At 44.5% G+C, this 26,637-nt stretch overlaps 1 protein-coding gene across 1 annotated transcript; it reads left to right on the plus strand.

Annotated features, from left to right (window-relative positions):
* The first annotated feature begins 1,924 nt into the window (after positions 1-1,924).
* NPEPL1 (aminopeptidase like 1) lies at positions 1,925-15,127 on the plus strand. The gene is made up of 12 exons (XM_085078994.1): positions 1,925-2,115; positions 2,926-3,111; positions 4,281-4,451; positions 7,007-7,096; positions 7,770-7,851; positions 8,050-8,192; positions 8,756-8,833; positions 11,345-11,445; positions 12,068-12,191; positions 12,543-12,719; positions 13,330-13,440; positions 14,206-15,127. The coding sequence occupies exons 1-12, from the start codon at positions 1,966-1,968 to the stop codon at positions 14,362-14,364; spliced, it is 1,572 nt and encodes a 523-aa protein (XP_084935120.1). The 5' UTR covers positions 1,925-1,965; the 3' UTR covers positions 14,365-15,127.
* The last annotated feature ends 11,510 nt before the right edge of the window (positions 15,128-26,637 follow it).

Below are 26,637 nucleotides of genomic sequence, written 5' to 3' on the forward strand. Positions count from 1 at the left end.
TTCAAAAGAACAGAACAGCATTGCTAGAGCATCTCCCAACAATCCCTGTCTCCCCACCTGGTGGGAATGGCCTGTAAAGCTGTTGGCTTGTGCAGAATTTCTCCATTAAAATGCATGTGAGCGTGCAAAAAATGAGCTGCAACTTGTTAGCAGAAGTTAATTCCATGCCAAAAGAGCAGTATTAAAAGCACTGTAATAGCAAATTTATTTCTGCAAGTTTTCTCTAGAAAATGGAAAGTAATGTGGAAGAATTGGTTTCTCACTAGGTGATTTTTGGAATGTGCTAAAAATTGGAAAATCTATACTTGATGTAGTGTTCACTGCCTAGATTGCATTGACTTAAGATTTGCTTTTATGAACTACTTGAAACTAAGGAGTCTTAACTCCTTTGGTTAAATCTTTGGAAACTCTGCTTTTGGTACAACCTTTCAAAATGTAAGTTCCTGGATAGGTGACAGTGAAACTGATTTTGTTGGAAAAATATATATGTTTCCTATTGGGAAAAAATCCCCAAACCAGACAGCCTTCTAAAAGAAAACTTATTAAAACAGGGAATTCATTATAATTTTGCATATTAACTATGATGGATTGTAGAAGATTACATTTTAGTGGCTTAATTCCATGAATAATTGTAGAGGATCAATAATTGGAAGACAGGTCCTTGCTGCAGCTTCTGCTGAAGCTCAAATAGAAACGTTAGCAGCTGCTGCTGGTGGGACATCGACAGGGAGAATTGATTTCCTCAGTCCATTCCCTTCCCGAGGATCCTCCTCTGCTGCCCTTCACTGCAACACAAGGATCCCGGGTTAGGTGAGTGTTTCCTACTGTTCTGTTTGCTTTCCAGATGCTGTGGATTCAGGAAATGTGCTGTATTTGGACTCTTAGAGCAGCAGGAACAGCATATTTTGAACTCAATGATTGGGAGCTTACTGCCTGGAGGAATCTTTGGAATGTCTCGATCCTGCAGTTATTGCTGTGTGTCCTGTCATTCCCACGCTGATCTTATGTGTTGGGATCACAGTGGACTCCTGGGCAGTGTATTTTCTGTGGCTCTGTAAAGAGACTCAAAGTTGGAATCTGTATATTCAGTCACTGTCCTGTCTGTGAGGATGCACGACAGACCTGTGCAACAGATGTTCCTACAGCATTTATTTTTAATAAAGTTTCTGTGGTGTCCCTGCAAAGACTTTATTCTAAGGAAGTTTTTTTTTTGTTTGTTTTTTTCTGCAATTCAGCCTTTAAATTTTTTTTTGTGTATTTCCGTTATACGCATCAGCATTCACTTTTCCCGCATAAGTGGAAGATTGCGCAGACCTTCCCGGCTTTCCTGGCTGCAGGTCAGTGAGCATCAGGTTCGGCTGGGAAATAGTCACAGCATTCTGTGTGTGAGCTCAGCGGCGTGCGGACAGGCTGCGATGGTCGGGCTGCCTGTGCAGGGCTGGACTCGATCATCTCCGCGGGTTCCTTCCAGATCGGCCTCCTCTGATAACTGTCCACTGACCAAGCATCAACAGCAGGCGCTTGGCACCTACAGAAAGATCAGAATACACACTTTATTATATTCCACCCCACCATTTAAGCGTGCTGCGAAAACAGGCGCTTGGCAAGCACTGTTTGCCCGCTGCAGTGCCAGGTGCCCGGCGCTGAGGAGCCCGGCGCTGAGGAGCCCGGCTGAGCTGAGCTTGGCTGTGCTGAGCCTGGCTGCGCTGAGCCCGGCTGAGCTGTACCCGGCGCTGAGGAGCCCGGCTGTGCTGAGGAGACCGGCTGTGCTGAGCCCGGCTGTGCTGAGCCCGGCTGCGCTGAGCCCGGCTGAGCTGAGCCCGGCTGAGCTGAGACCGGCTGTGCTGAGGAGCCCGCCGCTGAGCTGAGCCCGGCGCTCCCGCGACACCGGCGATTCCCCGCCCCGCGGAGCCGGAGCCGGGGCCGGGCCCGGGGCGGGGCGGCGCGGCCGGGCCGGGCAGGAAGATGGCGAACGTGCAGCTGGAGTTCCAGGCCAGCGCGGGCGAGGCGGACCCGCAGAGCCGCCCGCTGCTCGTGCTGGGGCAGCTGCACAACCTGCACCGCCTGCCCTGGCCGCAGCTGCGGGGGAAGCTGCAGCCGCGGGTCACCGAGGAGGTGAGGCCGCGCCGCGGGTCTCTCCACGCCGCGTGTCCGCCGGGCCTCGTGCTGCGGCTCTCCGCTCCGCTCCCATCCCATCCGCTCCCACCCGCGGGGCTGCGCGGCCCTGAGCCCGGCTGAGCCCCGGAAACCCCCCGGCCGGGCCGGACCGAGCCTGTTGCTGCGGCGGGCCGCCCGGAGCCTCTCCAGCCCTGGTGCAGCCCGGCCCGGCTCTGCCCTCCTGAGGGGCCTCAGGGAGCTCCGAGCCCCGAGCTCCGAGCCCCGAGCCCCCTCCCCGCCCAGGCACTGCGGACTGTTTGTTTAGCGGTGCTGATGGCTTCTGCTAGAATGATCAACGCTTTGCATTGCGGCTTTTAGGTCGCTGGATGTTTGGCGGGGTTTTTGTACAGGGCTCCCCGGTCTCTTATGGCAATATTTATCCTTCTTGGTTTTGTTTGTTTTTAATTAAATTGCTATGTGAAATAATAATTCGGAGCTAGTAAATCAATCGTCCTGTTTATCACTAGGAAAAGTGTCTCAAGTTAAGGAAGCTCTGGAGCAGCCTGTGCACTAGGCAGGGTGGTTTTAAATTGTAATTCATACGGTTTAAAGAGATGCTTGTAATGGAAAGCACGTTTATATTTTCTGCTTAATGAACAGGTTTGTCAAATTTCCTGTTTCTTCTCACTCCAGAGCTTTTTGTGCACAATTTCTTTGTTTCCAACACCTAAACCCCTGTCATTAAAAACTGCCTAACCCCATCAGGAGTGAGGTGGGAAGGAAAGCCTGGCACAGTTCTTTGTCTCTAAACCCTTCATTTCTCCCCAGGTCTGGCAGTCTGCTCTGAGCACTCTGAATCCCAACCCCACGGACAGCTGTCCCCTGTACCTGAACTATGCCACGGTGGCTGCACTGCCATCCAGGGTCAGCAGGCACAACAGCCCTTCTGCAGCACAGTTCATCACCCGCCTGGTCAGGAACTGCCTGCCAGGAGGGGTCAACAGATGCATTGTTGTAAGTGCCTCTTGAAATGCTCGTGGTGAAATGGCTAGTGAGTGTTTTCTCGACTTTTCCGGGTTGGAGCTGTCTCCAAGGAGACTGGAGGTGGACATGTTTTACTGATATAATTATACTGACATGAGTGGTTTTGCACTGACATGTAGGCAAGGCCTGACTGTAATGGTTTGTGCATGCTCAAGCAGCTGGAGGGAATTAAGGCTGGATGAGTATGGAACATCTTCAACCAGGAGTGCCCATGCCCATTAGTGGCTTTTTCCAAACTAGGGCTTGGGGTGTTAGCACATGCTTTAGGAGATTGATGCAGTCTGCATGAAGGGTGTTATGTCTGTATCACATACACCATGAAAGCTGCCTTGTGTTGTTCAGTGAGTTTTAAAAGTCCTGATGCAAATAATGCTCCAGTGTGAGTCCTTTGCAGGACAAGCTCTTGGGCTTTTTTGGTCACCTTCTATAGGGGCCTGAATTTATTTGTTTGTGTGGGTTCTCCAGTTAACATCAGATTTGTGGGTTGTTGGAGAAGTCTCATACAGTCAGTGTCAGTGACAAAGTGTAATAGTACTCTTCCCTTGGAAACCTTATTTGCAAGAGTAATAACTGCTTAATTTTTACCCTTTGAAAATGTTTAACTAAAACTGCTTTCCATTGGTAATTTCTGTAATGAACTTGAGAAAAACAATCTGCTTGTTAACAAGCTTTTGGGTTAATATTAGCCACATTCTCATATAATTTCTGCCTTCACATTCTCATGTAATTTCTGTCTTTGTTTCATTTGTTTCGAGCACATACTGGTGATTCCCATGCTTTTTTTGGTCCTGCTCTGTAGGCTAACCTGTGTTAATTGCACTGGTATAATTAAAGCAGTCCAGCTCCCTCATAAGGATGAACTAATTCCCACACAGTCCAGCAGTGTAATTCATTTTCATGCAGGAAATGAACTGGACCTGTTCACTATGGTGCTTTCACTCTGCCTCTCCATCCATACAAAACATGACAAACAAGCTTGTCTTGACTCAGAGCTCAGTTATCTCCCACCCACCTCCTTTTCCCCTTCTCCCCAATAATCCCTCAGGTACCAGATCCTTTCAAGAGCAGCCTGGCACACACTGCTGTTGTGTGACGTGTCTGTTTCACGTCAGAAACTCTTGTTTCTGCTGCTGTTTCAGATGGTGTGTGAGCGCTCTGAAGTGTTTGCCTCTGCCTGTGCCCTGGCCAGAGCCTTCCCCCTGTTCACACATCGCTCCAGCGCCTCCAGACGCACCGAGAAGAAAACTGTGACCGTGGAGTTCTTCCTGGTTGGCCAAAACAACGGACCAATAGAGGTGGCAACACTTAAAGTAAGATTCTGGGGGTTTTCTGGATCTGTTCCTTCAGTTTGTTGCATGGGCTAATGCATCTGTCTCAAGCTACCTCTGGAACAGGTGGTGTGTAATTATCTGAGCTTGAGGTTCCTTGGAATTAATAATTTCACAGCATCTCTGAGTAGAAATACTGATCATACTACTGCAGCAGAGACTGAAGATGTTAGTCAGAATTTATTTTTCAGGGGTGGAAAACACCAAACAGCACAGGGAGAGCATCTCCTCTCTCATTCGTGTCACAGATGCAAATAGTGTATTTTTAGCCTTTAATATTACATTGCTTTCAGTGTGTGGGCTTCTCACTATTTTTTTTACCCAGGCAAAAGCTGTCTGTGACTGTGCAGGTGAATACCACAGTGAAGTCACTCAAAGTTGCTTAACAAGGATCACATATGGCCTCTGCTATTTCTGTCTGATGTACCTCTTTGGCTGGGTTTTTCTGGCAGAACTGTAGCCAGAAACAAGACCCTAAGAAACAAAACAGCTTGGAGATGAGCTGTGCATGACAGTGAAATGTATCTAAGTCATCTTTAAATGGCAGAAAATCAAAGACTGTTTCCCTTATTTGACTGTTACAGAGAGGAAACTCCACATCAGGTAACTGTTGGCATGCCAGGTCATTCCTCTGCAAGATCCATAAACTTAAAAGCTCTTCCAAGGTTTGCAGTTAATCTGTTAGGGAAATCCCTGTTCAGTGCTCCAGGTTCTGTGCTTCACTACAGATGGATACTCCCTTAGCAGATCAATCAGTGAGGTTATAGAAATCCCTTAAAAGTTTTGGCAGTGCATTTGATAAAGGATACGGTGTTGCTGCATTTGAAATTCACAGAATTGCAGCTTTAGGGTATGTTTTTCTTCTGTGTGTTTTCCCTTATTTTGTGAACTGATGTGGCCCCAGAAAATGGTGCCAGCCCAGTTTTCAGCAAAGTGGCAAAGACAGACGTGCTGAGAGTACAACTCTTCATCACTCCATTTTTCCATGCCCCAAATCACAAAAAGCATAGCTGGTGTCAAAAATAGTTCCTTCAGATAGGTAGATTCCAAACCACTTGGGTTATTTTTAACTTAAAAACAAAGCTGCAATTATTTCTACCTCCTGTTCTTCCCCTTGATGTCAATGCCAAAAATATTATTGGCTTCCTCTAAGCTGAGTTTGCACCCCTTAAATTCAACCAGCACCAGACAGCTAAAGCAGAGCATGGAAGAGGCACGTGGTAGGACATTTTTATCTAAACCTCTCCCTTGGCATGTTGTATTTTACACCTACTGCATTGTCCAGGGTATTTTATGGTGAGGACTAGCAGGGATTGTCAGAGTTTTACAAGGCACTTATTAAAGGCTGCCATTATCCAGGTTCTCTGGAGCACTCTGGAAACACAAACACAGGCACAGCTAATTTCTCTAAGTCCTGCTGCTCTCCTGGGGCTTGTCCTTGGGGTTAGAGCACCTCCTTTTACCTGCATGGCCCTAGCAGGGAATCACTCCAGACAGAGCTTGGCTCCTGCAGAGGTCCTTATCCCTTTAGGGACAGTAAAGCAATCAAAAGTAATTGCAGGGAGTTGGGCACCATTCCAAAGCAAGCCAAGGTTTAGGAGTGTGCTGGGATACAAAATGTATGGAGTCCTTGGTCTAGTGTGGCCAAGCCAAACTGCAGATCCCTCAGCACCAGTGAGTGTCCAACACCTCAGATTCCTGTGAAACCCATCCTGACTCACCCGTGTGCTGTGTGTGGTCCTCAGTGTGGTGTGGCTGCTGGAAAGCTTGCACAAAGTTTCCTTCCCCCAGGTCTTACAGCTTCAGGTTGTTAATTCATGGGAGTTAAAAGTTGAAACTTAGTGTCTGGTCCTTTTCTTTGCCAGGAGGATCCTTTCGTAAGGAAACAAGCCTTGGCTGCTTGACCATTTTAATTCTGTCCACTCTTGCTTAGATAAGTTTTCACTCAGTCCAGGTGAGGGTCAGTCAATTTTTCCACAGTAATCAGGAAACAGTGCATGTTTTACACAAACATGAAATATTCCAGTTTTCCCCATGCCATGCCATGCATGCATGCCTGCCATCAAGAATGTCTCACAACAGTACTCTTTATTGCCCTCAGCCACTCTGCCTGCCCTGTACAAACTCTGCAGTTTCCCATGTTGCAGATTACACAATCTCTGCAGGTTTCCAACCCCAGCAGCCCATAAGCTCATTGGGACTTCCTGAATTAGCTGCCTCTTATCTTCCTTTCCTCCACCTCACATTGCCTTCTTGGTCTCCCTTTGACAGTGGAGAAGGATACTGATTTTGCAATATCAGTTTGCTGGGGAAAGAAAACGCAGTTGCTTAGAATTTGGAGCACATGGAAAATTAAGTTGGACACATCCAAAAAGTAATGGTTAGCTTTGCTAACATTAACTGTGCAGTGCCTGTGGCAGTGAGGAGGAACCACAGGTTCCAGAGGAACCACACACCTGATGCTGGCTGCAGAGGGGTAAATGCCAAGCTGTGCCAAAGCCCAGCCCCTCCTCAGGAGTTTTTCCTTGTGTCTGCAGTGCCTGGCCAGTGCCACCGAGGGGGTCCGGCTGGCGGCGCGCATCGTGGACACGCCGTGCAATGAGATGAACACTGACCACTTCCTGGAGGTTGGTGATGCTCCTGAGGAGTGAGGGTTGCTCACTGCAAGTCTAGAATGCAGTAATCAAACCAGAGTGCTGCTTTGTCTCAGGGAAAGCTGTGTGTCAGCAGTGGGGAACATCCAGCCAGGGCTGTCAGGCTCTTCCTTTGGCATTTAATGTTTCTTAGAACTGTGCAGAGTTGGAAGGAGGCAGAATTTACAGCTTGGGCTAAGGCACTGGGAAGCTGAAAACATGAGTTCTTCATTTGGTCATGGCATTGGATTCTTGTCTTAAACCTGATGGTGACCAGAGTTACTGAAATTATGGTCCCACATTTCCATAGTTGACATATTTCCAAGTGAGCTTTATCATAAAGATCTGAAAAGCTGTTGAGAATGAAATTATTCCTGTCCTATTACATCATGATCCAACAGAGTGAACAGTTGTCCTTCAGAAGATTTGTTTTACTGGCAAAGCCTAAAGGTCAAATTTATATTTCATGCCATGGTAAATGAAGGATGTCTCAGTGGAATTAGGCCATTGGATAAGCAGCATCACCCCCAAAACTGAGAATGTTTGTATGTGTATGCGTGCAAAAATCACACAGACCCCTTAATTGGGTACCCATTTGTGTGGAAAAACACAAATGTGTTCTGATGATTGACTGACAATGTCTTTTTTTTTTTCTTGAATGATTAAGGAAATCAAAAAAGTTGGCAAAGATCTTGGGATTAGTCCTACCATTATCCGAGATGAGGAGCTGAAAGAGAGAGGCTTTGGAGGTATATCTCATTGAATATTCCACTTTTTTCCTAGCAGGTGGTTGGAAGGTTTTGCCATCTACCATTGTAATGTTTTATTTGCACGTTTTTGCAACTGTTTCGTTGCCCATAGTATTCCAAGATGTTTTACAGAAAATAGCCACAGGGGCTCCCCACAGACTTTCTTCCCCACAGGTGGTTTAATTCTCTGTTTTCCAGGTATCTATGGAGTTGGAAAGGCAGCTCTGCATCCTCCAGCCTTGGCAGTTCTCAGTCACACTCCAGATGGTGCAACACAGACCATTGCCTGGGTGGGCAAAGGTATTGTGTATGACACTGGAGGACTCAGCATCAAGGGAAAGGTATCAAAAAATTCGTTTTGCTACAGTCTTTGTTTGCACTGTTGTTTTCTGATGAAAGTAATTCAGAAAATATCTGTAGGAAACCAAAGTAGATTTTTATTGAGTTAAAAAGCTTGATCTGTTGTCATCCATATGGACACAAGCTATCAGGGGAGAAGACTAAATGGGATTCAAGGATCACTACAGAACAATTAAATAGCAACTTGATATTTTGCACTTTAAATATTGCCCGCTGAAAGGCAGAAAGTAGGAACGAAGATGCTTAATTTCTGGTTTCAAAGATAGAACCAAAACCCATTGGAGTTGGCCTCAGTGTGAAACTTATAAACAACGTTTTTCTTCTTACTTTTCTAACAGTTTAGCAGCCCAGCTTTAATATTTTTTAGTTCCAAGACCAGATCCACCAATAAGCAGAGGCTCATGTTCCTTGTTTGTATTGCTGACAGCTGAGCACTGTCAAAATCAGAGCCTCAGAAGCATCAGAAACACGAGTTCTAGCAGGCATTGCTGTGAAATCCTCTTTTAAAGATAAAAAAAAAAATTCTATGGTTCTGTTTAAACAGACTACTATGCCTGGAATGAAACGAGACTGTGGTGGAGCAGCTGCTATTTTGGGTGCCTTCAAAGCCACTGTAAAGCAAGTAAGTAAAATGTGTTAATTGATATCATGTATCCCAGCACTGCCAAGGAGCTTGGATATATTCCCAGAGACAGAGGCCTGTCTAATGCTGAAGCTCTGACCTGCCACTGCTCTTAGTGAGCTTCAGCCACTCTGCTCTTTCTGCTATTTCAGGAAAATATTTCACATCTTTACTGGGATCTTGAGAATTGTGAGAAATTCCTTGAGTGCTGATTTTTTTTTTTTTTTTTGATGGTCTTCCTTGAGTTTCAGAGTTTGTTCTGTGGACTGAGTGGTTTCTAGTTCCTTGAATCAGGTCTATACTTGAGTTCCCCAGTGCTGATTTTGTTTAAGCTGTGGGATTTGGGGCAGCTGTTGTCACCTTAGCAAAGAAGGGGATGAGTGACTCTGGGTTATGAAGTCTCCATATTCCAAATCCTGTGCCAGGTCTAATATTAACCTAGAGGGGAAATGGCAGCTCTTGTCTCCTCAGGAGCTGCTTTTTGGTTTGTTTCTTTGGTCAGAAAGTAGTGGGGGAGCTGAGAGGAAGCCAGGTATTGAAATATGAAGAATTAAAAATATTCCTATTGCACTTTAACAATATGAACTGGGGAAAAGTGGCTGCTGCCAATAAAACTCTGCCCTCTCCACAAATCCAGTGACTGAGTCTTGCTGACAGTGCAGCAATTGCCTCCAAGGAGTATCCAAAGTTCAGAGAATATTTACTGCTGCAGATTAATGCATGGATCTGATGGATGCTTTGTCCAGGGGCTGATCAGTGCCAAATTCCCATTTCTCAATAGTCTAGCTCTGTGCCTTGGCCCTAACAGCATGTTTGATGTGGAAAGATTGTAAACTTCACAGTTATCTGCTGAGAATTAAAATTGAAAACATTTGTGAGCTGCATCTCAGGCAGAAGAATTACCTTGCATAACTAAATCCTTCAGAAAATTAGATCAGAGGTCTGCAAGGGACAGAGCTAGAACTTCCATGGTGCTTTGGGAGGCTCTGGGAATGCCATGGGTGGGGGACATCCTTGCAGTGATTCAGTCCTTGTTTCCAGAGGGGTTTTGTGTGATTGTCTGCACTGAGAGAAGTTCCATCCACAGTCACAGTAGGTTGTGAGCACAAGTGATCTGTCAGTTCATACACAGTTACTGCAACAGTGAATAAACTGGCAGTGATGTGTTTGGACAAACTGAGCCTGGAGAAATCCTTATTTGCCTTTATATGTAAAAACAGAAGAATAAGCTCACTCCTTAATTTTACAGTCTCATGTGAGACCTGTAAATGACATCCCTGCAGAAAATGTGTTCAGAGAGGCACTGGAATGAATTTGTTACTGTTTCAAGACCTTTTTTTTTTTAATGCTTTTAAGAATAAAAGACAGGTGGAAGAGGTTTCACTGAGCTGTGCTTTGTCACAGAGACTGAAGTGGGAAATGTGTTGGTAGAAAGCTCAGTGGGAAGAGGGGCAGAGGTTATTTTCCATCTTCATAAAATAGCTGCCTGCATGCTGTTCAACAGATTTTAAAAGGCTCTGGATGGCAAAGTTAAACAAGTGATTTTTCCTAGAAAGATGCATTTCCTCCATTGTGAGCTTTCCAACACAAAGGAGAAGAGAAAAACATTGACTTAAATTTTTGGATTCTTTCTTGCTAACATGATCCTGCATATTAGCATAGTGAATCCTGCTTTTGAGGAGCTGCAGGCAGAATGAGATTCAGGAAAAGGCAACTGATACTGGAAGCAGATTTTCACTTTTTGACAGTAGATTAACAACATGTCTCTCTTGGAGGAGCAAAGGAGCAAAATGCAGTTCAGTGCAGGGAGATGCTGTGAATAGTTGGGTCATGGCTGGAAGGTTGTCTCCCCAGCAATGCTGTTTGCCCACCAGCTGGAGTAGAAACTCTGCAGTTGCTTTCTGCCTTCTGAATGTTGCCTGTTATTTTGAAAGGTTTTGATTGATGCCTTTGCCCTTTAGACTTAAGAACATGAGCTGATTCAGCAAGCTGAGATTTCTTCAGCAGCAGACTTTTATCAAGAGATTAAGAGTGAAACTGGCCCAGGTTTTCCCCCAGAATTTGGTGTTGTCAAGGTTAATTATCCCAGTTAAGGAGGAGCTGTGTTTTTATTTGTGAAATGCTGCTGCCTCCCTGTCTGTTCCTAGAATCCCTCCACACAATACAGCTGCTGTATAAATAACAGAACCGTCATCCATTTTAAAATATCATCCATAACCTCATAAGCACTTGACTTTAAACCAAAATAAAACATTATGAGATATACCAGAAGGGAGGAGGCTAAGGGAAGAAAAAAACCAAAACAGGTTAAAAATGCTGTGTGCCTCCCAGCAGAAATGATACATTTAAAAAGACCCAGCTAACACCCACCCACCCATCCAAAAACCCCACCAGGTTTCCTATGAAACTTATTGCATTGCTGTCAAGAAGTCCTAATCCCTCACTGATTTCAGTCCCAATAAATTAGCTTGATGTGAATCAAAAGCCATTTTCCCCCTCTGGTTGTTGCAGGGGTTCAAGGACAATCTTCATGCTGTTTTTTGCCTGGCTGAGAACGCAGTGGGACCACGTGCAACAAGACCTGATGACATTCATGTTCTTTACTCTGGAAAGTAAGATTGTATCTAAACTTTTCCCAGAAACAGAGCAAACCTAATTTTCTGTTTATCTGAGAGCCTTGCAGACTGTGAAGCTGTCCCTAAATCAGCTTTCCTAAATATCAATAATAGTATTTCAGACATCCATAGTAGTGAGTTTTATTTGCTCAGAGTTGCCTGCTGGTTATGTAAATACACATCAAAATACATGTATATCATGAGTTGAATTTCCCTTAAAGCACTCAGATTTAGGTGTTTTTTATGGCACAGCAGATTTCTGTGCCCATCTGTAGCTGCACTGTGTAGCAAAGTAGCAAAGACAGGCGACTGTTGGATCAGAACCTCCAATAAGGAGAGATATTACCTTTTGAGCAGTAATTTGTAGAATCCCAGCAAGGCATCCCACAGGCCCAACAAGCAGAGCCTGCCATGAGGGCAGTACTGTCATGTCCCTTTTCCTTGTGGGCTCTGTCTGGATGCTTGGAGCTGGGCAGGAGCAGCCCTACAGACCTGCAGGGTCAAATAAGAAAACCACATGAGATTTGAGACTTCTCTCTAAAGTATTCTAGTCCAGACAGGTGAGTCCTAACTCCCAGCCTGGAGCACTCCTGTCTGAACTGCCCTCTCCTCCCCCCAGAACTGTGGAAATCAATAACACTGATGCAGAAGGTCGCCTGATCCTGGCTGATGGAGTCGCTTACGCCTGCAAGGACCTTGGAGCTGATATCATTCTGGATATGGCCACTCTCACTGGAGCTCAGGTACAACAATCTCACATTTGTAACTGAGTTTCTTTTCTGTTCTTTATGCAACTTCTTTGCTTTTGCATACTTAAATTAAAAATGGTGTTCTGATGACATTAACAGCTGCTGCAAGCAGGCCAGAACTCCATGTTTGCAATTCAATTTGTAATTTTATAACTGAATCATTAATAGTGATCAGGATTTTCTTGCCCATGAAATGGCTGCCATTTTAAGTCACACACAGAATGGCACAAGGGTACAAATTTAACACCCTTATTTTCTGACACCTGTTCCTGTTTTATAGAAGGTTCTGTTGATGAGCAGTGGTGGAAGGTGACTTCTTCCTGATTTTGTGCTTTACCTCACCAGGGAATTGCTACAGGGAAATACCATGCTGCTGTCCTTACCAATAATGAAGAGTGGGAGAAGGCTTGTGTTAAAGCTGGCAGGAACTGTGGAGACTTGGTCCATCCTCTGGTGTACTGCCCCGAGCTCCACTTCAGTGAATTTACCTCTGCTGTAGCTGATATGAAGAACTCTGTAGCAGTAAGATTTATTTTTTCTTTCAAATATCTCTGTTACATAAAAATGTGTGTTTTCTAAACAGTGATAGCTGGCTGAAAGCTCTTCATGGGGACTGTAACCTTTCAGAAATTGGCCATACTGGGGTTGTCTTCAGGGTCTTTCACCTGGGGCTTTGTGTCAGTTTTAAACAGAGTGCAAAGGTACCTTTGGGCTGTTTGCTTTTAAAACATGGCCCTAAATGAATTCCTGGATGAAGATCTTTCAGGAAGTCAGGATGGGCATTCCTCAGATCTTACATCACCAGCAGAGATAATACCTGGGAGTGCAGAAACCAGGAAATTGAGGATGGAGACCTCAGAATTGCTGCAGCAGCTTTTGCTGCATTTGAGAGTTCCAGTGTGCAGTGAGGTTCCAAAAACACTGCAGAAAGGAGTGTGGGCAGATGAGGAATTGAGCAGGACCACACCAGGAACTAAATCAAGGATTTACAGTAAAATTGGTTTGTAAGGCTGTTTTAGGGCCATTCATTAATCTTTGAACGAGATTTACATAACTCTTTCCCTGTAGGCAGAACAAACCCTTGACATTTTCTTGTCTTGCAAGACCAACTCTGTGTTAATTGCTCCTGCAGGACCGAGACAACACCCCAAGCTCCTGTGCTGGGCTCTTCATTGCCTCTCACATCGGCTTCGACTGGCCTGGGGTGTGGGTGCATGTGGACATCGCTGCTCCTGTGCACGCCGTGAGTGTTCTGTGCCTCCCTGGCCTGGGGAAACACCCCTGCTGCTGCCTGCAGGTGCTCTGGGTTGTGTCCATCCACTTCAGAGTGACAGAAAGAGGTGGAGAATTGTCCTTAAGAAAAGCGCTGGTTTGGCTGGGTTGGGAGTTTCTTGGTTTAGTAGTTTCGTTTGTTTGTATTTTTCATTTTGGTTTTTAAATATTCTTACAGTCACTTTAATCAGTGACATCTTTATCATTGTAAGCCCTGACAACTTGCCTGCTTTCTGTTCCTGGCAGTAATCCCAGCCTTCCATTTTCACCCATGCTGTTTTAAGATGATTGACCAGAGTTGATTGTCCTTCCAAAACCATGTTCCCTCTTGGGGATTTCCTTTCCTCCCTTTGGTGGAACCTGGATTTCTCGTATATTCTTGTCTATTCTTCTTTTTCCTAGAAACCAAGGCAATTCACTCCACCTGCCTCTTTCTCTTTTTTAAACACAGTTAATTCAGCTCCTACTCCAAACCCATGCTCAGGCTGGGTGGGAGATCCCCTGCCCTGAACAATGCTGGCCTCCATCCACCCACAAGTCAGTGGGAGCTCTGTTCTCATGTGTTGGTTTAATCCAGCTGGGCCAAATTCCAGTGGCACTGAGGATGCAGCAGCACAGAGCAGGGATTGGCTGTGGCTGTTGACCACCACAGCTCCCATTGAGTGAGCAGCTAAATTAGAACTAACTCAAATCCTCAATCTGAAGTGTGAACTGTGTGGTTTTGGTTTGGTTCCAGGGTGAACGAGCCACTGGCTATGGCGTGGCTTTGTTGCTGTCCCTGTTTGGAGGAGCCTCTGAAGACCCTTTGCTAAACCTGGTGTCTCCTCTTGGCTGCAATGGAGATTCTCCCCCTGAAGAGATGGAGAGAGACTCCAAGAGACGGCGCCTGGTTTGACCCAGCCCAGCCCTGAGGGGTGTGGGGTTACCTCACTTTGCACTGATCTGTTCTCAAGCAATGAAAACGTCACACGTCAGAAATCGCCATTTTTTTTATTTTTACTATCATGATAAGACTTATTACTTGTTTCTGATGAAAACAGCCTGATGGATTGTTTGGTTTGTTTGTTTGTTGTTTTTTTTTTTAAATTATTGGTGCACACAGTTGCTGAACAATATCAGTGGTGCAGAGTCCAGGCTCAACTAACTATATCAGGAAGAGGCCACGTCCTCCTCTGAGCTCCTCACAAAACCTAACCAAGTGCATTAATGCATGAGAAGCTCTCTCTAGTCTGAAGAAGCAACTGCAGCTATTGCTTACAAAGCCTTCTGAATTACTTATTATATGTGAGGTTTTATCAGACGTTTCTGCAGGCCCCACTACATCTCAGAACAGAGGACAAGGATAAAAAAACTCTGTAGACTTGGCTTATTCAGAGAAAATTTAGCTTAGCAGCAAAGGAGATGTAATGAGAAAAGGCCTATAGTTCTAATAAGGTGCTGTTTCCGCATGTTTTAATGTTCTTCTGACCAGTAAAATCAGTGAGAAGGGTTCAGAACATATCTCTATGTAATTGTTTCACATGCAAATTACAGAATGTATTCATGTTAAACAAGGAAAACAATAGAGGGACTGTGATTGAGTAAAATCGGTTTACAAAGCAGAGTGGCTTCTCGCCACTTGATAAATTTATTATTATTAAAGAAGCTTACATATCCCATGTGGTGTTTCATGGTGTTATTTACATTTCTGAGAACACTGAGTGCTCCAAAGCTCTGTGTACATCATTGCCCTGTTCACATTCCTCTTCCCAGCACTCAGAGCTGAGAGAGGAACAGCTTGCACTGAGTGGTTTGGGGCAGTGCTGGAGAACTTTGTGATTCACTTCATTTGTTTGATTCAGCAGCAGTCAGGGATGCTCAGGGTGAGTTTCTGCCACAAGGAGCTTCCAGGCACTGGTTTGGCTGGGACACCCATGGGAAGTGAGTGGCCCCAGTTATGTCATGGCAGTGGCAGGGCTGGGAACAGAGAGACCAAATCCCTGTCCTGTGTCTCCAGCAGCAGCCTTTGGAATCATTTCCTGGCTCCAGCAGCGTCAGTGGTGACAAATCCCCCCCAGCACCCCCTTGGCTTTGCAGATCAAGTCAAGCTGAGCTGTGAGGGATTTCCTGCTGTCCCTTTCCCTGGTGTTGGTTTTAGCTGGACTTCCAGCAATGAGCTACACAAGAGTCTCTTTGATTAAAGACTTCATGGAAAGCTTAATGCAGAAGAGAGAAGGAATGTGTTTCATTCTGATTGTGTGGCCCTATTTGATAGACAAAATACAACTTTAAAAGAAAAAAACCAAGCCCAGAACTTCATTACTTGCAGTATTTGTTTCTCCCTTGCTGTTCTGGCTCCCTGCTCCACTTGAGCAGAGTTTTAAGAAATGTGTATCTAAATGAGTTCTGCCTTTGGTCATTCTAGACTTGGTATAAAGCATTACCTGGTACCAAAAACTGCCATGGGAAATGTGTTGATGAAGTTATTTTCATTACACACTCAGTCTGAGCACAGAAGCAAATAGCAACATGTTCTAATTTCAGTGCTCTGAGATTGTCTTCAATCTCATCTTGTAGAAGCATCCTTCAAATTAATCAATTCTAATTTTGAAATGTAGTGTTTTGCCAGATTTTTACATAAAAGGCAGCCTGTGGCTTTGTGGCACAAGCCTCAGTTCTGATGTTATTCACTGAATGATAACAGAGAAGTTGATTTTGATGGCTGATTATCATATTCTTCAGTTTTGCTGTGTCTCAAGGCATATAATTCTGCTGGATTTAATTTGGAAGGCACTTAAGCCATTTTTTAAATTAAGTACCTCATATTAAATCTATTAAGAAACACCTGGAAAGCAAACAGGATGTTTGGGAAATGAAAAACTGAAAACCAGCTTAAGTTTGCTAAAGGACGGTAAAATAAATTTTCAACACCTAATAATAAAAAATTCCCTATCAGAGATACAAAATAAAAAGGCTCTTTCAAATCTGTAATAAAATCTCTTGCTATTCCTCATGTACATTATTATTTCCTTCTGTTTTGACAAAAGGTCTATTCTCTGGAGCACAAGCTTTGGACCTACACAAGACAGTGATTTGTGAGCTGTATTTGCCAAATCAGTGATTCTCTTTCCTCTGTGTTTCACAGAGCTTGCACTGGGATCTTTCCCATTAAACTCAGTGTTTCTTAACCCCTAACAAGTAGAATTTTGGTTCCTTTAGTTTCCTCACCAGCTTCTGGGTGCTGAGCAAGTGTTTGCCCTGTGTGAGAGCTGGCAGCAATCTGCCAAAAGGGAGATCCCAAAAGTGCCTTACAGGTAGCAGAGATACAGAAATTAATTTGTGGGATCATTACCAAAATAAGAAATAAGCTGGAAATTGTCCCTGCAGCTGCTGATCCCTGGGGTGAGCAGGTTCCAGAGCCACCCCAGCCATGTGTCACCTCATCCCTGACACAGACAGCTCCTCAAGCCCTTCTGTGGCAGAGAGCAGCATGATTTACAGCAAACCCCTCCAGACACCAGAGGTGACCTCTGGGTTGGGGTGACTGCACTTGAAGTGTATTCTGGCACCACTTGAGCAACTTTAAACAGAAACACTCCCACACTGGCCAGGAGCACCTGCAGAGCTCTGTAAAACTGCTGGGCTCTGGATGCTCCTGGCTGGGGAGCCTTGGCCCAACCTCTCCAAGTACTGGAGGTCACCTCAGTGTCAAAGAACTGAACTTGGGGAGCCCCAAACTCCAGGTACCAGGAGTGGACAAGGTCACAGAGCCAAGGAGGTGCCTCTCTGGGTTGGATCAACACCCACTGCTTTCCCTGGGAGCAGTGTGAGAGCAGGAGGCACAGAAATCCCATCCTGTTCGCCACGTGGAAAGAATTTTGGACACTAGGTTTTTTGGAAAATAGTCTTTGGGCCATGAAGACAAGCACTTGTATTCTGGGTTTGTTCTAGGTGAGTCAGGGCAGGTTTTATTTTCTAGTTACCTGTGCACAAAGCTACTGCTAGCCATGTTTGCTCCAGCTGGAAAAGCATCCATACTGGAAAAGAGCCCTTTTGTCCTCACACTGCACTGACACAGAAGCTGCATGAAGGCACACAAGAAAATTAAATTCATTTTTTACCATTTGCATGTGTAAGGGGTGGAATTAGTACATCTCACTCCTCAGTCCCCACTGTGGTTTGTGTCTTGGAAATTCTGTTGCCTTGGTATGGATGTCTCCTGGGCTCTGGACAGGCAAGCAATAGTTTCCCAAAACTGCTGTGCAGGGATTTTTATTTTTCCTTTTCATGTTTTCTTTCAAACACTTCTCTTACACAAAACCCACAGAGAGAGTTCCAGGCTGCGTCCACCCATATGAAACCAGACATTTTTTCCATAATCTTTTTATAGATTTGATAATATTTAACTCGGCGTGTATTAAAAATGTATGGAGTACATAAAATTCATTATAAATGTCACCAAACGGGCCAATGGCTTTTTAATATCACTGCCACAAGACTGCATTTTAACCTATTTCCTGTCTGGATCCATTCCAGTGGCAATTCCAGGAGGGGAATATATTTAGTCTATATTTACTTAGTCTGTTTAACTTTCAGTTAGTGTCTTTGGCTGATCCCGTGGCTGTGCTATTTTGGGATGATTTATACAATATTTACATTAAATTCTGCTAATATTTCCTTGCCTCTTGAAGTCGGATTACACTATTTACATCTCAAAGGCCCGAGCTGGAGGAATAAGCAGCTGTTCCAGGCACCAGAGAGAATTTAGTGTAGGGGAGGCTGCCAGCAGTGAGACCATGAGGCTGAAATACTCGTGGAGGAATGATTTAGGATTGGACTAGTCCTCCCTGAAGGAAGGGGGAATCATGGAATGGTTTGGGTTGGAAGGGACTTTAAAGACTGTCTAGTTCCAAAGCTCCTGCCATGGGCAGGGACACCTTCCATGATCCCAGGTTGTTCCCAGTCCTGTCCAGCCTGGTCTGGGACACTTCCAGGGGCAGCTCCACCCTCTGAGCATCTTCATGGCTCCTCTGGATTTGCTCCAGCTGATCCATGCCTGTGGGTCAGAGGGAATTCCCAACTTGTCTCTTTCAGCAAAGCCCTCGGCTGAAGGGAATGAAGTTTCTCTCTCCCTCTGGGCTCTCTGGAGTGGCAGGAGAAGCAGGATAAAGATCCTGATCTGTGGGACTGAGCCTTTTACAAAGCTGAGAGAAACCTCCAAAACAAAGCTTAGATGCTGAGTGCTGAGTTGTACTCCTTAAAGCAAAACTAAAAAAGTAAATTTTGGATTTATAACAAAAACTAAGACCAAATACGTTCAGCATCACTTAATTTAACTGCAAACATGCATCACAGCTGGAGGGGAAAACAATCCTCTCTGCATGAATGGAAATTTACCTCCAGGACTGACCTGTGCAGCCACTGATGAGATCAAAGTGCACAGAGCCAGCCACCCTCAATCCCAACAATATCTGGCAGAACAAATGTTTCTCCTGCATTGAAGGCACAATGTAATTTAGTGGTCCAGGGAAAAAATCCAAACTGTGAAAATATTTGACAGCTACTGTTATCTAGAAGGGGGGAAGAAACCAAATTAGCTGGAATTTTGGGCTATAATTATTCTCAGAGGAATACACAGACTTTTTAAATATAGGGGATGGTTCCAATAGACATTCTTAATAGCTTGAAGCTCTGGAAGTAAATCTTGCTTTGAAAGCCAGTGAAACTTTAGGATGAATAAATATTGTTTTTCCTTTTACTCAATTTAGTTCTCATTTTCAAGTCCATGAATTGTCTATAGTTCATGAACAAAACGTTTCAAGTCTTATATCCTTGCTAATCCACTCCAACGTTGGGCTGAAGGACATCCATTGTACTTTAAAAATGCCTTGTTTGCAAAGTTACTCACTTCAATACTAAGAAAAACTTCATCAGTAGCAAGAAAAACGTACCTGTGGATAAATAATCTGTCATCCCAAAGGATTTTGTTGGCCTTGGAACAATAAAATGACATACAAAAAAAGAATAATGGGCAAAGCCAAAGCGAGAACTGAAGCAGAAATTCCTGGGATTCAGAACTATGATGGAATAGAAAGTCTTTCTGGCTTGGACACCACAAAGCAAAGCACAAGGCAGACAGAGAAAAACTCCCTGACTCCTCCAGTTCATTGTCATGAAATATCCTGAACCACGGGGGTGGGAGGAAAAATAAGAGTCCAAATGAATCACTCCTGTTTTCTAGGAACAAGGGTGTGAGATTGCTAAAGAGCATTTTTAACTCAGATGAATAAATAAACCAGAGCAAGGCATGGGATAATGGAACTTTTTAACAACTGCAGGTTTTAGGTGGTTACAGAACTAACCAAGACTTTCCCAAAAGCTTTTGCTGACTCAGTCCCTGATAATCCCAGGCTGGGATGCTCAGGCTGATTTATGGGCACCAAAAGGATAATGTGAGGTAAACCATCTAAACTGCACCCACTCTGTAAGCCCTCTGAATTACCAGGGTGTGTTTGCACTTACTCATCACACAGGGCACCAAACAGTCCCCAAATTACTTTGTCAGAAGTTTAATTTTCTTTAAAAGGCCACAGAGCTGATGCAGAGTGTGAAAATGAGCATCAGTGCCTGGCAGGGCTGATCCCCAAGGGCAGAGACACACACCCCCTGGGACCAAAAACTCTGTGCTGATTTAGGACAACTGACACCATCCTTTTAGTCCACACATGACTCAAATCCTTTAAAAACTACAACTATTAAGTCTTAATATATTTAATTTTTTAGATGTTTTTTGCACTGATCACATGCATATTGTAGCAGGTGGGTTGGCTTTTAGGTTTTTATTGCCTGTTCAGATGCAGATCACAGGGATCTTAATGAGAACTTCATTAAATATCCTGTCTGCTGCTTCACTCCTGGAGTGCTGGAGCTGTGATCTGCCACTGGTGAGTGATTCTCCAGGCTGGGAAGCAGAGCAGAGGGAGCAGGTGAGGAATCCATCCCTTCCATCTCACCCTTGATGCTGTTTTTAGCTCTCATCTCTTCTGCTGCTTCAGCTCCACTTAATTCTTCAGCCCTGTGGCAAAAATGTGTGATTTTGAACATCTCTGAACCTCTCAGGAAAGAAAAATTAACAGAAAATGATCATTTTATGCACAGGTAACAGAAGGTTCTTGCCCAGTGGGAAATATTTCATCTGAGCTTTCCCGTGTGCCCTGGGTATTCTCTTCATGCTCAGCCTCACAGAGGTAGTGACCACCAGTTCAAATCACTAAAACAATCTAAAAATCAGTGGAGTTCAGAGTTTTGTGGATGATTTAGAAAGGCAAAATGGGAGGAAACTGTGCCTGTAAATGCTGGGTGTGTGATCTCAGTGTGTGTTTAGCTTTTTAGCACCAGTTAACCATAGCATAATGGAACACAAGTCGGTGGTTTTAGTCTCTTTATTAGTGTTTTTAATGTGATGCTCATACAGTTGAAGGCAGTTATTGAGCTCTGAGTAGGAACATCTGGGAAGAAAATAATTTTCCATGTACATTGGAGTGTGCTGGGCAGCAGCAGTGTTTGGGAGGGACAGAGTGGAAAATTGCACATGTCTGGCTAAAATACACTCAGTGGCCTCAGGCAAGGGCAGCTCTGGATGCTCCTGGAGGGCACAGAGTTCCACTCCTGCAGCTCCTGGCTGCCTATGGAGACACTTCTCCATCCTGGTGGGTTTTCCCACTTCCCCACATCATCCTTCCTCCTGGGAATGGCTCCTTGGCTGTTCCCTGCCCCGAGGTGAGGCTCAGCCAGGGCTGCCAGCAGCTCTTTTTGCCATCATTTTGCTGCAGAACCTGAGCAGAGAACAGGGACAGACACAAAGTGGTGCTGCTGCTTCCCCTGCACCTTGGAGATGCTGCTCTTCTCCACTGGGCTTCTGGTTTGCTTCAAATTCTCACATTTCTTCTGTCTTATTTTGATTAATTTCTTCCAACTGGTTGAAAACAAAGTTAAGGCAATGACTGCTCTGCATTAGGTGTGCACTTTATCTGAATTCAGTGCCTTACAAACACTGTCCTTGTGACATAAACCTGTAACTTCAGTGTTCTAGGAATGACCAGAAAATTCAGACGTGATTTAGAAATTACTTAAGAAATGAGATTTTTTTTTTTAGTCTAAACTTTTTTCAACTAGTCAAATACCTTTTTATTATTCTATTGTATTTTACCTTTTTTTTTTTTTTTTAATTTCCTGTTGGACCAGCTTTTACGAATAAATCCAGATTGCAAATTGTGAAATATTTTTCCTGAAGACGTAAGGTTAAACTAAAGCCAAGGAGACCCTGGCTGTAGGCCTGGTGTTTAAAATACCATTTTAAACATTTATTTGTTGTGGGCATCCACACTCACACACAACTTTCTTTCCCATCCAGCTGTCACATTCTTTCTCCCAAGGCTGAGTATCCCACCAATGTTCTTCTCCCAGAATTATCCTTCACAAGCAATTTCATAACCACTTTTCCCATCTGGCTGAAATCCTTCCATGACACCAGACCAGCATTCCTTTTGTCTTCAGCAGACTGAGCAGTGGGCAAGCCACACACCTAACCCAAATCTCATTGTATGAATATCAGACAGGGTGAGGATGGTAATTAAATGTGTATTTTGCTGGATATCACTTCGACATGCAATATATTAAGGCTGTGAGAGCAACAGACTTTAGCCTCTTTGGCCAGCAGGAATTGAGCATTTGCCTTTTGAAATTGCCCCCCTCCTAGGAACACATGTAAGCTTGCAAGTCAGGAAATAATAGAGAGACAATTATTCATCCGAGTATTAATACTTCTCCTGATATTATTGTTTTGATTTTTGCGGAGCACAGCTTACTTTGGCCGTGGCCAGCAGCTGGAAGCTCTCCATCCCCAGATCTCATCTCCAAAACAGGAAGCGGATTTGACAGGCACAGGCAGCACTGCAGGCAAACACAAAGCACCACCGTAAAGGGCTGGCTCTGCACCAGCTTTGTATGTGATGCTGAAACATTTGGTGTTCTGCTTAAGGTTTCTGCCAGGAAACATCTGTGAGATTCTGCTGCAGATAGCACAGAATGTTTGATCAGTCCTTGTGCACCTAGAGAGGAGCTGGGAAAGGCTTTGCTGGGGAATCAAGATGTGCCTCGTGTTGGGATGGCCTGGGTGACCTGAGGCTTGCAGGGCTGTTTGCAGGTCCTTGCTGGGGCTCCTCTCACCATTTGCTTCATCCATCTCCTCTCCACTGGCTGTCACAAATATCTAAACAGGATTTTTGATTTAAGAACCTTTTACACCCTGTTTATCTCACGCAAGTTAATGGGTTATTTAGCTTTCTAACCAAACCAGAAGCCATTGAAATGATTTCTAGCCAACTGGCAAATACATTCCAGCTCTCTTTAATGGAGAAAGCCAAACAAAAATAGAAGGATGAAAGTTAGTGGGAAAAACAACAACAACAACCACTCACAACAAACCCTGCTCACACTGCAAGGCTCTCCTTGTCCTACAAAACACCACAGCCTGACAGGCAGCAGAGCTTGGTGCTGCTTGGCCCTCCTGTGACATTGCTCCAGCCACCTCTCAGGGACTGAAATTAGGCTCCTCTCTCCAGGTAGGGTCAATCAGCCCGTGGCAGCAGCCTGTGGATCACCAGGAGTTCAGGCTTCAGTGGTGCAAAAGAAACTGAAGCTGACAAAACCTTTCTTTTTTCTTTTCCCCAACAACATTCAATAGAGAAGTGATGGTTTTTTCTCTCTCTGAAAATCGATGCTAATGGACACTCTGGTTTTGGTTTTCCTGCTTCCCTGCTGCTGGGCCACACAGGACTAAAAGAGCACAGGGTATTTATTCCAAAGGCCACCATGCTGCCATCGAAGCTGAGAATTGACAATTTGGCAGCACAGAAATATCTCCAGCTTTTAACCAATGTTCCCTTAAGCAGAGGGCAAAGAATTTCCAAAAGAAGATGATGTGGTTTGTCCCCTCCTGTAATAAGAAGAAAACAAATCTGTTGGGCATGATGCTCTCACTGACTGGCTTGACACCTTGTCTATAATTATCCCTGCCTGTGGCTGCAAACGCCCCTAGAGCAGGTGACTTATCTTGCCTTAAACTCTGTCACTTAGCAACTGAGGGTGAAAATGCAGAGATTGGTGGTCCTGAAGAGCAGTTGCTGCTCCTGAGCATATGGGATGTGTTGTACCTCACATGGCTTCACTTGCCTTTCTCAAATACTTGAAACAGCAACCTGTGAGAGCTGAACAACTGCTGGAAACACAGGAACGTTCTTGGCAGCAGAAACTTCTGCCTCAGCAGCCAGGTAAGGTCCTTGCAATAGCCTGTGCTGCTCAGATCAGCTGGAAGGTCTCTCCTGGGAACATTAACCCTTTCCATCTCAATTCCATGTGCTTTTATGTGGTTCCCAAAAGCCTCTTCCCATTCCAGCCCCAAAGCCAAGCAGGGCTGAGAGGTTTGCAAGAGCACACGTGGAGCTTCCCAGCCAAGCTGTGTCCACAAACCAAGTGCTCGTGTTTGCAGAACTGATATTCAGTAAAACTGTCCTAAGGGCATTTTGGGAACAGGTTCCAGCCTCAGTTTGGCACAATGTTTAACTGTGCTGCTAAAGAGAAGGTCAGAGACCACACCAGGAGCAACTCGTTGTTTCCTCACTGTGTCCACTGTCACTTTTTGGAGAGATTCTTGTTTATCCTTCTTATATCTCTCAATCATATGTTGCCTTAGCAACAGTCAGACTTAGAATGCATAGAGGAGCTGCAATTAAACCACATTTGCACCTTATTTTTCCCACAGAACTTGTGGAGGAGCACAAGCAACACCTCTCCTGGTGTGGCACTGAGAGAGATTTAGAACCTTATGAACTACAGGAGTCAAAAAGGAAGAATAGTTTGGAGAGGATGTCTGTCCCAGTGGCCATAGCTTTTCTAGGTGTAAATTAGGGAGTTTAGGTTGCAAAGGCTTTGGGGGCAGGAGTAGCTCTGTGTGGGCATTACACAGCACACTGGGAGGTCTGAGCACTGTCACAAAATGGGGTGAAGCCTAACTGCTGCACTTTTCTTCAGGATCAGCAAATGGCTCTTTTCCCCAACAGTTAATTAGGTCAGCACAGGAAGAAGAAAGTTTCCCTTGGCTATAAAGCACCATCCCCTCTGGATTCCACAGCCTTGAAGTGCTGTGGACAGACCAAATGAGAAGTGTTCCCAACACCAGGGTTCTCCTGTGCAGCCTCCAGCACTGGCCACTCACTGCTCCAGCCTCTCCTACAAAGCCAAATGCTTGGGCTGTGATCAACTGGTAGGGCTGGAACAAACTCCCAGGATTTTATAATGGAAGTTGGACTTTACATGTGGTCTGCCCTCAGAGGCTGCAATGGACATGCCAAACTGCAGGGATTTCATGAGTGCCTTTGCCAAGCAATTCTGGTTTGTCCCTCACATCATTCCTAGCATGGTTCAGGTTGAGGGAGAGTACAATACAGCACCTGAATGAAAACACAGCTTTTGTTTTCTCTGAGAGGCTGGCTCACCTGAGCAGGGAGTGAGAAAACGTGGAATTCCTCTCTTTGTGCCAAGAAGTGTGCTGGGCAGCCAGCGTGGTTTGAAGCCAAAGCTGATGGGAACTGACTGTGTGATCCAAGGGAAGAATTCCTCAGGGGAGAGATTTAGCCCTGCAAAGAAACTCGGGACAAGCAGGATGTTCCCGTCAGCAGGAAGGAATGGGGAACTACGCAAGGCAGCAACACCTCTGGTCACGAGCCACCAAGTGATGCAGGACCAAAGCAGCACAACAAAAGGGGCTCAGCTGCAATTGTGGTGCCCTGAGCCTGCAAGGCAACAGAAACACACAGGGGAAGAAATTCTGCTGCTTAAATTCCAATTCTCAGCTTTGGATGTATCAGTGCATTTGCTGTTCCAAATGCTACTATTGTCCCATTTTGATAGGAAAGCAAATATCACACTGGAAAATTATGTGCACATTAAAATTAAGTGCAAATATTATAAAGACAATACTGTTAATGGTTACTGTGTTGTAAAGTCAGTTTAGACAGACCTGAAAGACCAGGTGAGCACCTGTGCTCTTCATCACCCTAAAACTCAGTGAGGCCACACCATGAACTAGAAAAACAAACCTTCTCTTTAGCACTGTCTCCTTATCTCCTGCATGTGCTGTGAGCAAACTTTACCCCAATTCCATTTTTGCTCTGTGTTGGGCTGGGAATTCAGGTTGTGGAATACTACATGTACCTCTTTGTTGTTCCCCTCTTCTTCCTCTTCTTCTTGGTCTTTAGAATGAGACAGTAGTTTGGGAATTCAGGCCTTTTCCAGGTTTTGGGTGTTTGTTTGGGTTTTGCTTTTGATGCTCTTTTTTATTCAAATTCTTTTAAGTGTGATTCTACTACAAAATATTCCCAAATCAGGAATCTGTAGGCAGAAGATATTGTGAGCATTGATTCTGCTGAGCTTGCCAAGCAGAAAGCAGTGCTGAAAAATGTACAGTTTCATAATATTCCATCTATTCTATTGAATAATTAACTTGAAGTCTCTCTTGCATCTTCCACCCAGAAATGTAACTGCAGTAATGCAAGAAAAAAATAAAGCACCCTTGTGATTTAAACCACAGCAAATTGCATGAGAGTTACCAAATGTGCAATAAAGCTGCTCCAGTAAAGCATTTATTATTTCTTCCAATTAAAGACCTAATCAGTCCTTGTGTTATAACTGAGATAAAGGATCAGGTAACCAAATAGATGGTGCAGCTTGATACCTTTCTTTTGTTTTCTTTTCTTTTGTTATAGCCAATGCTGGATTTTCACTCAAAGCCATCTCTCCATCATCCCATGAGCTCTGCTGTGCCTCTGTGAGACAGCCTTGAGCATGAACTTGACTTCTCTGCTGCTTAGTTTTGATTGTGACTGCAATGTTTTATCTCTCTATGGAAATTGTTGTAATTGGAATGTCCTAGACCCTTTCCCTGCAGTCTGAAGGCAAACTGGGAATGTGGATTGCTGGTGCATTTTGAAGGGGAAATGCTCTGATGGTAAGAGGTGAAAGGTTTGGAGGTAGCAAGAGGCAGATATGAATGCAAATAAAATCTATTAACAAGAAGCTTTGGGTAAACTTTGACTTTTAGGCAATGAGAGAGGGGTTGGTTTGTTTATCA

Source organism: Lichenostomus cassidix, chromosome 20 (assembly GCF_008360975.1).
Source record: "Lichenostomus cassidix isolate B80296 chromosome 20, HeHo_3.0, whole genome shotgun sequence".
NCBI lineage: Eukaryota > Metazoa > Chordata > Aves > Passeriformes > Meliphagidae > Lichenostomus > Lichenostomus cassidix.